The sequence below is a fragment of the Elephantulus edwardii genome, unplaced genomic scaffold, assembly GCF_000299155.1.
Source record: "Elephantulus edwardii isolate Elephantulus edwardi_28Jun2011 unplaced genomic scaffold, EleEdw1.0 scaffold00013, whole genome shotgun sequence".
In the NCBI taxonomy this organism is placed as follows: domain Eukaryota; kingdom Metazoa; phylum Chordata; class Mammalia; order Macroscelidea; family Macroscelididae; genus Elephantulus; species Elephantulus edwardii.
In genome coordinates this window covers 14,773,723-14,786,404 of record NW_006399763.1, presented here as the reverse complement: position 1 = coordinate 14,786,404, position 12,682 = coordinate 14,773,723, and the positions used below count along the sequence as shown (strand labels likewise).

The window sequence follows — 12,682 nt, the reverse complement described above, 5'->3', positions numbered from 1 at the left end:
TGTTCTTCAGTACTCTGGAGATTTCCTTGACAGCAGACTTTGCCAATGCAATTAATCTTTTTATTTCCTGGCTGCTGGTACCAAGAGTGTTGATAGTGGAGCCAAGTAAACTGAAGCTGTCAAGAATCTTAATTTAATCTCTTCACTGTCTGTCATGATTCTGCCAATTGGTCCAGTGGTGAGAATCTTTTATTTTCTTGATGTTGAGCTTCAACCCATATTTAAGGCTACAATCTGCGATAGCATGACCTTTTCACCACTGCCAATGTAGTCATGCAAAATCTTGGGGAGCCAAAGACATAAAAATATACTCCCTTGAGAAAAACAATATATATTCACTTTATAAACTAATTTCACACATGATTTCCACAAGTTACCAAATTTAATTTTATATTCAAGTGTAATATAAGAAAGTTTTGTTTTTCTTAATAAGAAAAAATAACTTTTAAAGGAAACTATTCTAGTAGATAAAAATATAAAAATTACAGCAAAGGCTATACTTTTAGCATATTAACCAAAAATTTCAAGGTGTATGTTTAATTACTGAATGTCAATTATGTCTCTAAATAGAATTATGCTTCCAGTTATTCGACATTTCTGAAAATTACACACCAGTAAGTTCTTAATGACAGGAGATGAACCTATGTGCCATAATTTATTTTTAATTTCAACAGTTTAATAAAAAAGTTTCACTGAGTATATTTTATAGTCCCTAATAAAAAGTTTCCTCAGGTGGTATTTTACTCACTTTGTGTTTTCTGCACAATACTATTACCACTTTAGTCTTTTACCACTTAGAAGAAGCTTTCAAAGACATTAATTCTAGCTTTAGTAAGATAGTTTTCTTTGGTATGTTTTTCAATAAAAACATGCATAAAAATTATGAATTTTACTGTTAAGTCTGAAAAATTCATTCCTATCTTCTGCATATTGATTTGGCCCTTGGTATTAGGTGAAGAAAAAGTTTAAATATTAATGAAGAGAAATGAATTCTTCTGTATGTTGTTCTGTAGTGTTGAGTTGACTACAACTCATAATAACTCTATATAAACAATGGCTCAGAACCTGGTCCTATCATGAGTCAGCCTAACTATCTCTGACACACTTGACTGCACTTCCACAACCACTGTTAAATCTATCTTATCCAGTGTCGTCTTCTCCTGTACTGGCTCTCACTCTCCCAAGCATGATGCTCTTTCCAAGAACTGGCCACTCCTGAAAACATGCCTACTGTATATGAAACAGAGGTTCAAAATTCTTGCCTCCAAGGAGCAAACTGGTTTTACCCTCTCCAGGAACCGACCTGTTTGTTCCCTAGGCAGTCCATGGTATGTTCAATACTCTTCTCTAGAAATATCTATTTGTTCTTTTGGCAGTCCAGAGGATATTCAGTACTCTGGGCACCAATTCTTCTTTTGTCATTCAAATTCACTGTCCAGCGCTCAGCAGCACAGAAAGTGATTAGAAAGATTATGTCCTGAATCTTAGAATAAGTGCACCTTAGTTTTCAAACTGACATTATTACTCTTCAATAATTTGGAGATGTCCCTGACTGCAGTCTTTCCCAATGCAATGTCTCCTGATCTCCAGACTGCTGGAACCAATAGTTTTGACTGTGGAACCAAGCAAGATAAAGTGTTGACAGTTTCAATTTTTTCTCCATCTATCATGATGTTGCCTATTGGTACAGTAGTGAGGATTTGTTCCGATTTTTTTCTGTCTGAACTATTTTAATTGGCATAGGTTTTCAAGATTCATCCATGCTGCAATAAGTATTAGATATGGTTTAAATGACTGAATATTTACTCACTTTTTTCTTAATAATATTCCATATGACTTATTTTATTTATCCACTTATCTGTTGGTCGACCATAAGATGTTATTACATGTTTACTGCAAACAGTGCATCTATGAATACTCACAGGTAAGTATCTTTTGAAGCCTGTTCTCAATTCTTTCATGTATATATTTGGAAGTAGAACTGCTGAATTACAATATAATTTGTGTTTAATATTCTGAGGAATCTCAAAACCTAATTAGTGAAAGTATGCAATGAGAGTAGGCAATGAGGATTTAAAGGGAATATCATTTTGTTGTTATGTACAGTCAAATAGGAATCAGTTCATAGTTGACCTTCAAGCTGATTTTCAGAGGCTATAAATCACATGGGAGGAGAATGTCCATTTTACATTCGTGGAGTAACTAGTGAATTTGAACTTTTGTAACTCTGGGGTGGTAGCAAGCTCCTTACAACCAGGCCACCAGAAGTCCCTTAATAATTTTCTCTGATTGCTGTTGTGTACCATCAAGGCAGAACCAACTCATAGTTGACCTTCCAATGGATTTTCAGAGGCAGTAAATTGCACAAGAGGTGATAAACTATCATTCTCCCATGGCGTAGCTGCTGAGTAAAATATTTATTTTACTAGTCTTGTTTATTTTCTTGCCATTTTACTAATAGAATCTAATACTTCCCCCCTGCCCCCAACTTCCATCTGTATCGTTGAAAACCTATCCTTCAGAATTGCGATCAAATTGTATCTCCTTTATGTGAGAATCATTTCTTGTTATCTTTCTGCCTAAGGTATTCTCTCTTTACTCTGAATTATGGCAGTCTTTCTGGTACCTGCGTAGAACTTACCAACTTCTTTCCAAAGTTTACTGCAATGTATTTTGGTGACTTTCTTCCTCTTGTTAACAAAGTGTTAAGTGTGCTTTCACCCTCCAAAATCAGATTAATAAATACTAGAAATGCTGATTTTAGAATGTAAGTGACACTTGCATAAGCTATTTAGGAAGTACGTGCTTTAGCACAAGTATGTATTAAACAATATTTGACAGGATTTCATTTATTTAGTATTAAACACATGGTCACTGCCGTACATGTGAAGAATATTTAAATGGAAAACATTTTATTATATAAATTTAAAAAGCTAAGAAAATACTTTGTTACTGTTACTTGGGTGAGATGATATCTCATAACTGTTTTGATTTGCATCTCTCTTAGAGCTAGGGATTTTGAAGATTTTTTTTTCATGTATTTGTTCACCATCTGAATGTCTTCTTTGGTGAAGTGTCTGTTCAGATCCTGTGCCCATTTTGCAGCTGGGTTTTCTACCCTTCTCTTGTTGAGGTCCTGGACTATTGCTAAAATGTCAATAAAAAATAACAGAAAAACAAAACGCCAATAGTGAAACTTCATCTGATTGTTTGTAATCTATACCCTAAAAATTGTATACAAGTATTTATCCTCACTATCAGTGAAGACTTTTAACAGTAAAGTCAAATTACAAAGTCTGATATTTAAATATTAACATAAAACAAATAATTACCCTAAAGTATATGTACATGAAATTTAAATTATCATAGTCTTACTCTGTTAAATAATCTTATTCTATATAACAATATTAATCAAATAATCTAAGAAAAATTTAAGAATTTTAGAAATGATACAACCAGATTTGTAAGATATTTCATGATGAAAATTTTATAAAGTACTACATAAATGCTAACTATTGTTATTGCTTTTTTGGTGCCCTTCTTTGTCTTATATGTAATTAGAATAATGGCCTGGAACAAAACTGCATGGTTTTGTGCAGTCTCTTGATAATGTCCTCATCAGTTATCACCTGCATTCTATATTTCTCTAAATTAAACAACATCATTGTTCAGTCTGTTTTGTGCTATGACTCATGTATGGTATAACATATATTCCTAAATGCTACCAAAAAACCCAGTAATCAATACAACACTTAATTTACTTGGTCACACTTGCACAGCTTTAGAGTTTACTCCAATCTAGTATCTGTAAGACCTTACCTCTGCATTCAGGTTATCTGCAAGGCTTTCCAGAAACTGACTCTCAATTGGATTTTGTTGAGTTAGCAAAGTGAGGTAGTGGCTGAGTTTATCATGCGTTGTTATGATGACTCCTTCCCCAAATTTGTCAAATTGTGGTCTTCCAGCTCGACCAAATATCTGCATGACATCTAAAATTCCAAGATCAACAAAAGACCCTCTTTTTGCAGCATATATTTGTGTTCCCTAGATGAAGAAAAGTTAATAAAATTACCATAAACACACACAAATATAATCCTGATGAGCCAAATAGTGAAATTAGGCAAATAAGGCAAGATCTCAAAAGTGTACTCTAACTAATCCTTTCATCATCTCTGATATGGTTAAATGTTCCCAAAACAAACTAGGTTCTTATTGGAGAAAATAAATCTGATTTTATATAAATAACATTCAAAGTCAATGAAACAGAGAAATCCCAATATTTTTCTAAATAAATCAATTCATAGGTTTGTTTTAAGACACACACAAATCCATGTGCAAAGGAAGGTAAGCTCTTACCTTAATAATAACAGCATGAGCAGGAAGATTGACACCCCAGGCTAAGGTAGCTGTACAGACTAAGACTTTGATTTGTCCGTTAGAAAACAAATTTTCAACCAAATTTCGGTCCTGCCGAAGCATTCCTGCATGATGGATACTAAAACCATCTGAGAATAATTCTCTCACTTGCTTATTTCTTGACCTTTGTACCTAGAGCAGATATTAACACAATGTAAAAAAATAATTACTATGTACCATAAAAATCAATTATTTAGCACTGCTGTTGAGTGAGCTATCAACAAAAGCATACTAATTTAAAGTATTCCTAAATCTAAGTATATTCTATTCTATACAAAATTAGATTTTATCTACTTTAAAAAATATGTAATACTTGAACATGACAAAAAATTGAAAAGGGATAATAGTAAGAAGCAAATTTCCCTTTCACTCAGGTGTCTCTTTCTTAAAAGTAATCAGTGTAGGCAATCAGTACTGCCTCTCTCTTATCCTTTTAAAATTACTCTATTAAAAGTAAGCATATATCACAGTGGCTCCCAACTCGTTCAGAGCAAAGGTCAGAATCCTTACAACACGAAATGCTATAAAAAAATCAATCTCATCCCCTAACCTCACTTACTCACACCAGTCACAAATGGTCTGCTGTTTTTCTACATCCCATTAGGGCCAAATCCATACCCATTCCAGTGCCTTCACAGTTTCTGTCCTCCCACTCCCCACAGTTCATGGCCTGTATCTCATCATGGTTCTGTTGAACTGTAATTTTCTTAGAGGATTTTCTTTATCATTTCTCTCTCTCGACTGCATTTCTTCCTTTGGCTAACTTACAGATTGTGATTACAAATTAAAGTCAGTCTGGTAGTATTTTCGTCTATCAATAAATATTCAGTTCCTCAGCTGTAGAGGGTATTATACTTAACCTGATGGATCATGGTAGATGAAGGGATATATAATGATTATGTTATAAAGATGAATCTTGAAATAAGAAACCAAAGATATTAAAAAAGTTATCATTAATGATTAGTGCTGCATTTGTGAATATTGTGCATCTTGCTATGAATAGTGTAGAAGCCATTAATTTTCAATCTGAATTAAACTACTTTCAAGAAAAAAGAAAAATAAGAAAGCCAAACAAACAAAAAGCTCGCATTAGGGTACAGACAGAGGAAAATGGAGTAAGATTTGAAGGCTGTTGTTAGATACGTCAAGTTGACTACGACTCATAGTGACTCTATGAATCACACACTGGAACCCTGCGCTATTCTGCACCATCATTACAATCTCTTCCATACTCAAGCTCACTGTGATAGTCACTGTGTCAATTAATCTGATGAGGATCTGCCTCTCTTTTGCTGACCCTCTACCTTTCCCAGCCTGACAACTTTTTTCCAAGGACCAGCCTTTCCTTACAGTATGCACAAAGATTTGAATATCAAGTGAAAACTGGACACTTTAAGATCAGTTATAATGTAACTTTTAATATTAACATAACTTTTTTATACCTTAAGTCTTCTGAAAGAATTATCTTTTGTCACTTTTCAAAAGGCCATCAGTCAAAACCCAACCATTAACGAACTTGTGGTATGTTTCCACCTTTACTCTTTCATACATTAACTGGTCCTTCTTCCAGTTGGAGTGTCTTTCTTCTCTATTAACCTGTAACAATCAGTTTCTTTATGATTTCTCAATTTAAGACAAAATTCTTAAATTTGTGATGGCTTACTACTTTGCTCATGTATGTAGTACAAAATTACGATATATTGTAGTTTACATGTGCTTTACATAAACTCAAGCTATTTTTGTCTGTCTCAGTGCCTAAGCAGAAATAGGACTGAGGGCACAAGGCCATGAAGATCTCTCTGAAGGGGTCAGAGAGATTAAGAACAGCACAGCTCTTCACTGTCCCAGAGGAGAAAGCAGATAAAGAAAGACCTTGCAGCCCAGCCACATAGTGCCTTTAGAGACACGCCAACAGCAAGAAGTTCGTTTATTTGTTGTTGACTCACAGACACAGTTGTGGTACTGAAAATAGCGTTTATTAGGGAAGTAAGTTGGCAAGTAGAGAAGGCAAAAAATATCACCCCCAAATAAGTCCAGGTTTTAGTCCGAGTTCCAAGGCACAATTGCTCAATTAGTCTAGGTTCTAGTTTTAGTTCAACAGTCAAATCCAAATCATTCTGCAAGGTTTGCTGCACAGCAGTTATAAGCCAGCTTCTCCTTCAAGTATCTGGCAAGAAGAGCAAAAATCTTTAACTGTGGACTTTATTTTAGGGTACTCCTTTGCATACACCTTGCCACAGTCTCTCCACCATGAAGGTCTCCCTCAAGTCTAGCCACCACAAGTCTTCCTTGCCTCAAGTCTTGCTGGCCTGAATGGGAAGCACTTTCTTTTATTCTAGCCCCACAGATGTTGGTGATTTGCAAGACCATGCAGATTGGCAAGATTATGTGCTTGCAGTTAAGGTAGCTGGAGATCAAAGGAGGCTAACTGTAATGGCTAAGGAAATCCAACTCTTAGGCTATCACTGCACTCTGTATGCAAATGTCTTCCTACAGACTTATTTCTAAAATAAGACTACATGTATTTCCATCTTATCCATCCATCCACTCGCTGATCTATCTCTTCATTCTGGAAACTATTCCTAAGAGAATATCATCACTGCAACTGGTGCCAGTCCTTGAGGATTAGCTTGATATTACATTGTTCAACGTGAACACTTGACCTTTTCCATGAAACACACACTCACACACACACACACACACACACACACACACACACACACAGGAAGGGATGGAGGGGGAGAGAGAGAAGAGAGAGAGAGAGAGCGAGTGCCTGTGAGCGCGAGTGTGCACCATTAGTCTCTGGCAGTCAGAAGTCTGTCTGGATCTATGAGTTAGGTGTTAGTGTTACTAGGAGCTAGTCTAGTACTCACAGCTCAAATGAAATGTTTTCCTACTGAGTGTAAATCACTGCACAGAACACTACCAAAAGACAAGTCTCTCTAAGATGGCACGGGGTGGGTGGGGGGAGAAAGCACATTTTCCAACAATATATGACCACAGATGAAACATGAATATTGTCTAAGCTACAAAAATGACCAGACTGCTCCTATCCCGGCTAATAAGAATAATGGCTTTTTTACCAAACACAGTGTTTGCCTCATTTAATTCTTTCTTCTTTAAAATAGATCCTTTACTTATATACTACTATTAAATTATCCTCACTTCCTGACAGCTCCTAACTGGAGAAACAATCTGTTTCTTTGAACAAAGAATCCAAAGGGGGGAAAAATTATATACTATATGCTCCAAATCCGCAAGTTTTCCTAATGGCCTTTAACTGAGTAACAGTGCCCATGGCTCACCACTGTGTTTACTCTTTTCCACTGAAATTAGTCAAGTTTTTTCAACCTCAGGTAGGACCCTGCTGGACTCTGACAGTAAGATACTGACCGCCTGACTTCTTCAGTTTTACAGATGGTGTGAATATATTATACGTCTTGTGTCACTATGGCCTTGTCTGAGCTCACACCACCTATGTAAAATCTGCATAAAAGTTATAGCGGAAGAACTTACAGAAGTCACAGATAACATAAAATGGGCTTCAGATTAATATAAAGGTAGCATTTACATAGTCAAAGCTTCCATCTGGGCATCATAGCATGTATCCATTTGCTAATCCACGGCAAATGTCATTCTCAACATTTTAATAGCTTCATCTGGGAAAAGGGAGCTCTGACAGTCTAGCAGTGAGGGGCTGAGATGCCAACAGCAAGGCAGGTTGTTTGAATCCACAAGTTTCTCCACAGGAGAAAGACGTACAATCTTTGCCCTTGAGATAATACAACCTTTGAAAACCTATGGAGGCTCAGCTATGAGTCAGTTCTGACTTGACAGCACCTAACAAAAACATCTGTAACATTTTCCAAGGTTCTTACAGAGGTAACATTGTCAGAGAGTGAGGTAGGAGACCACAGTAAGTCAAAGTGCTCTACTATTAACTAATACACAGTCACTCTAAAGGAGAAATAGTGGCAATTTACATATCTAAAGATTTGGCAATACTATAGCCTAGTGGTAAGGAACTGTGCTGCTATACAAAAGACACACACTTCAAATTCACCAGCTGTTCTGCGGGAGAAGAATAGGCAATCTCCTGCTATGAGATTAAACCATCTCTGAAAACCTGCCAGAGGGTCAGCTATGAGTTGGTTGTGACTCAGTGACTGTTGTTGTTATGTGCCGTCGAGTCACTTGCGACTCATAATGACCTTATGTACAACAGCCCTAAAGTCTGCTCTGTCCTATGTCAATCGCAATGTCTCTGAAACACCCATGCCGATTACCCCAGTCACTGAATCAATCCACCTCATAGAGGGCCGTCCCCTCCTGCACTGTCCCTCCACCCTCCCAAGCATGATGTCCCTTTCCAAGGACTTGTCCCTCACAACATTTTCAAAGTATGTCAGACAGAGCCTCAGAATCCTTGTCTCCAAAAGGAGTCTGATTTAGCCCTCTCCAGGATGAATTTATTTGTTTTCCTAGCAGTCCATGGTACCCTCAATACTCTTCTCCCAAACCACAGCTCAAAGGCATCAATTCTCCTTCTATCCTCCCTAGTCATTATCCAACTCTCTGATGCATAGCAAGTGACTGCAAAGACCATGGCCTGTATCAGACACACCTTAGTCTCCAGAGACAAACCATTGCTCTTCAGTACTTTGGAGAGGTCCCTAACAGCAGACTTTCCCATGGCAATATGCCTTTTAATTTCCTGGCTACTGGTGCCAAGAGTGTTGACTATGAAAGCCAAGCAAACTAAAACTGTAAACAATCTCAATCTCTTCACCATTCATCCTGATGCTGCCAAATGGTCCAGTAGTGAGAATTTTTGTCTTCTTGACATTGAGCCTCAATCCATATTCAAGGCTGCATTCTTGACCCTCTGCAGCAACCGATTCAGGTCCTCCTCAGTTTCAGCAAGCAGGGTTGTGTCATCTGCATAACACAGATTGTTGACTCTTCCACCAATCCTGACCCCACATTTTTCCTCATAGAACCCAGCCTCCCGGATAATCTGTTTTACATACAGGTTGAAAAGGTTTGGAGATAGAACACATCCCTGGCGTATACCCTTCCCAATTTTGAACCATGCAGTGTTTCCTTGCTCCGTTCTGATGACTGCCTCTTGGTGCAAGTATAAGTTTCACATTAGCACCATCAAGTGTTCTGGGAGACTCAGTAAAACACCACCAAAATAGGGGAAGTTCTATTTTGTCTGATAGGATGCTATTAACTGTAGTTCATTCAATGGCAGTGGGTTTTGTGGCTTAAGGTATCAAGCTATCACAGTTTTAGCCCAGACTTTGCCACAATGATTATCTTTAAGTTCACTTAAGGGAGTTCTGGTGGTGTAGTCTTTATACAGTTGTGCTGCTAACCCAAAGGCTGTGTCATTCTGGGTAGATTTAATACTCTAGTAGCAATCTTCTCCACAGTGATTTACAGCCTTGGAAACCTGCTGTAGGTTCAGCTTTAAGTCAGTTCCAACTTGCTGGCAGTGGATTGAGTGTTTTGTTTTTTTGTTAAATTCAAGTCACTTAAAATTTTCAACTACTAAATTAATAATAATAATTAAAAACTGATCTAAGAAAATAAGCACTTCCTGTAATTCTGCTTCAACTGTAAAATAAAAGTGTAATGCATTAACAAACTACACCATCTAGTGGCTCATATGGTAAACAACAGTTTATAAATTTTGAAATTCAAGGGTTCAAAGCAAAATATATATCTGCCTAAAAAATTGCCTTCTTCAAGTATGTGTGTGAGAGTGACAATATTCCTATCTTATTTTTTGTATGGTGTGTTTGGCCTGTTAGAAATTATCTTCTATTCTATGCACACACTTTATAATGAAATACTTGAGTGATAGTGCTTCAGCTTTTATATTTCCAGACAAGAGCTATTTTCACTGTCAATCTTCTTAGCATAGCTCTTTAATTCTATCATAAATGTGATTATTTATATCTGGACAGCTTCATTATTGTGAAGTGCCTGATAAGGTGTTTCCCTCTTACCACCACAGAATAAGAACAGACTCATTGCTGACCCTCCATTGAGTTTTCAGAGTTTGAAAATTATAGGAGAGGAGGCAGTTCATTTTTCTCCCACACAGTCACTGGTGAATTTGAACCATCAAAGAGACATAGCTTCTGGGTCATCAGGAAAACTCCCTATGGACTATGTCACCAGAGGAACTGAAAGAATTCTACTTCACAAACACTAAGACATGTTAGGCACTGGCTTAATTTTCTACAAGGAAGAATAAAAGGTCAACTGTGATATAAGGTTACTGGGAAGCCTGAATTTCTCACCATATCATAAAGTTTAAAGCTTCTCTGTATGTTCTCCACTTAAGATTAAATTACTTTCTCTCATAATGACTTAACACTTGGATCATAAAACTTTGATCTTAAAACTTTGTGTTTAGTTAAAGATCATATATTATCTTTACATGTACTTCACATAAACATAAGTCACTTACAGAATAAACTTGGGACAAGTCTCTTGTGAAATATTTGCCATGAGGCAGCAAACTTCTGTGGTAAGGGTGGGAAGAAAAGCATCTCATCTATTTAATTTCATCTCTAATTACAGAGTAGAAATCCAGAGCTAACATAGAAAATGAAAAATGATTGTTTAGAAGAGATATTCTCTACAAATTACGTTGCTGGACTGAAGTTTGTTTCGGGTGACGCCTACTGTCCACAGTTAATTTGCAGGGTGTCCTGGTAATATGTGTTATAAATGTAGATTAATGAATGTAAGCTTCATCGAAGCTAGAGTGCTATGGCACCAGTGACATGGTACAACCTAGAATGCAACAAATATGTAATTGAGGTAAAGAAATTTTTTATAACATAACAAGGAAATCCTGAAGTCCTGATATGACATCACCCATTCTAATCAGGGCCACCCCTGAGCAAATCCTTTCTGTCTCTATATGTAAAGGTGCCATGGACCACATCTTCTCTCTTATTTCATAGATATTGCTGTCTAGGGTTTGAATTATTTTTTTGTCCCCCCCCCCCTTAAAATGGTTAATAGATACCTAAAGTGACAGCAACCTTAAACTTAGTCTGGATGTTGGCTTCCTTTTTACTTTAGTGTCTTTGAATCTAAAAAATCATTTGTTGTATGGCATAGTTTAAGGTACAAACGAATTGAAATCTCAGGGGATATGGTCCAAGGATACTTTTTAAAAACATTTTTTTAAAATGATCATATGGTAAACTTGACTATTTTCCTCTTTCAGTGTATACTGTTGTTGTCAGGTGCCGCCAAGTCTAGCATGACTCAGAGTGACCCTATGAACAAAAGATCTGAACCCTGTTCTAACCTGCGCCTGTGAACAATTTCAATCTCTTCACCATCCATCCTGATGCTGTCAATTCGTCCAGTGGTGAGAATCTTTGTCTTCTTGACATTGAGTCTCAATCCATACTGAAGGCTGCAGTCCTTGACTCTCTGCAGCAAGCGCTTCAGGTCCTCCTCAGTTTCAGCAAGCAGGGTTGTGTCATTTGCATAACACAGATTATTGATGACTCTTCCACCAATCCTGACCCCACATTTCTCCTCATAGAACCCAATAATCTGTTCTGCATACAGGTTGAAAAGGTATGGAGACAGGACACATCCCTGGCTACACCCTTCCCAATTTTGAACCATGCAGTGTTTCCTTGCTCTGTTCTGATGAATGCCTCTTGGTCCAAGTATAGGTTTCTCATTAGCATGGTCAAGTGTTCTGGGATTCCCATTCTTCTCAGAGTCAGCCACAGTTATGATCCACACAGTCAAACACCTTTGCATAGTCAATGAAACACAGATATACATACATTCCTCTAGTATTCCCTGCCATTACTCAATAATTTTGAGAGGTCCCTAACTGCAGTTTTTCACAGTAAAAATTCATTTTCCCAGTCTCTTTATTTCCTGACTGCTGGTACCAAGGGTGTTAATTGTGGATCCAAGCAAAATGAAGCTGTTGACAGTTTCGAGCTCCTCTCCATCCATCATGATGATGCCTATTGGTCTAGTGGTAATAATCTTTGCTTTCTCGACACTGAGATGCAATCCATACTGAGGGCTGCATTCCTTGATCTTCTGCAATATGTGCTTCAAGTCATCCTCGCTTTCAGCAAGCAAGGTTGTGCCATCTGCGACAGGTTAATTTGTCTCCCTCCAATTCTAATGCCACACTCCTCTTCATAGAGTCCAGCTCAGCATACAGATTGAATAGGTATGGAGAGAGAATATAACCTTGATA

The 12,682-nt window shown here is 37.2% G+C and overlaps 1 protein-coding gene across 1 annotated transcript in view; it reads right to left on the bottom strand.

The window, feature by feature from the left end:
- The window catches only part of ASCC3 (activating signal cointegrator 1 complex subunit 3), a 451,184-nt gene that overhangs the window by 188,994 nt on the left and 249,508 nt on the right, over positions 1–12,682 (bottom strand). Inside the window, exons 14-15 of the mRNA XM_006881191.1 lie at positions 4,357–4,548; positions 3,820–4,044 (exon numbers count right to left, since the gene is read on the bottom strand). Of these exons, the coding sequence (XP_006881253.1) occupies positions 3,820–4,044; positions 4,357–4,548 (417 nt within the window). The remainder of the gene's footprint in view (positions 1–3,819; positions 4,045–4,356; positions 4,549–12,682) is intronic.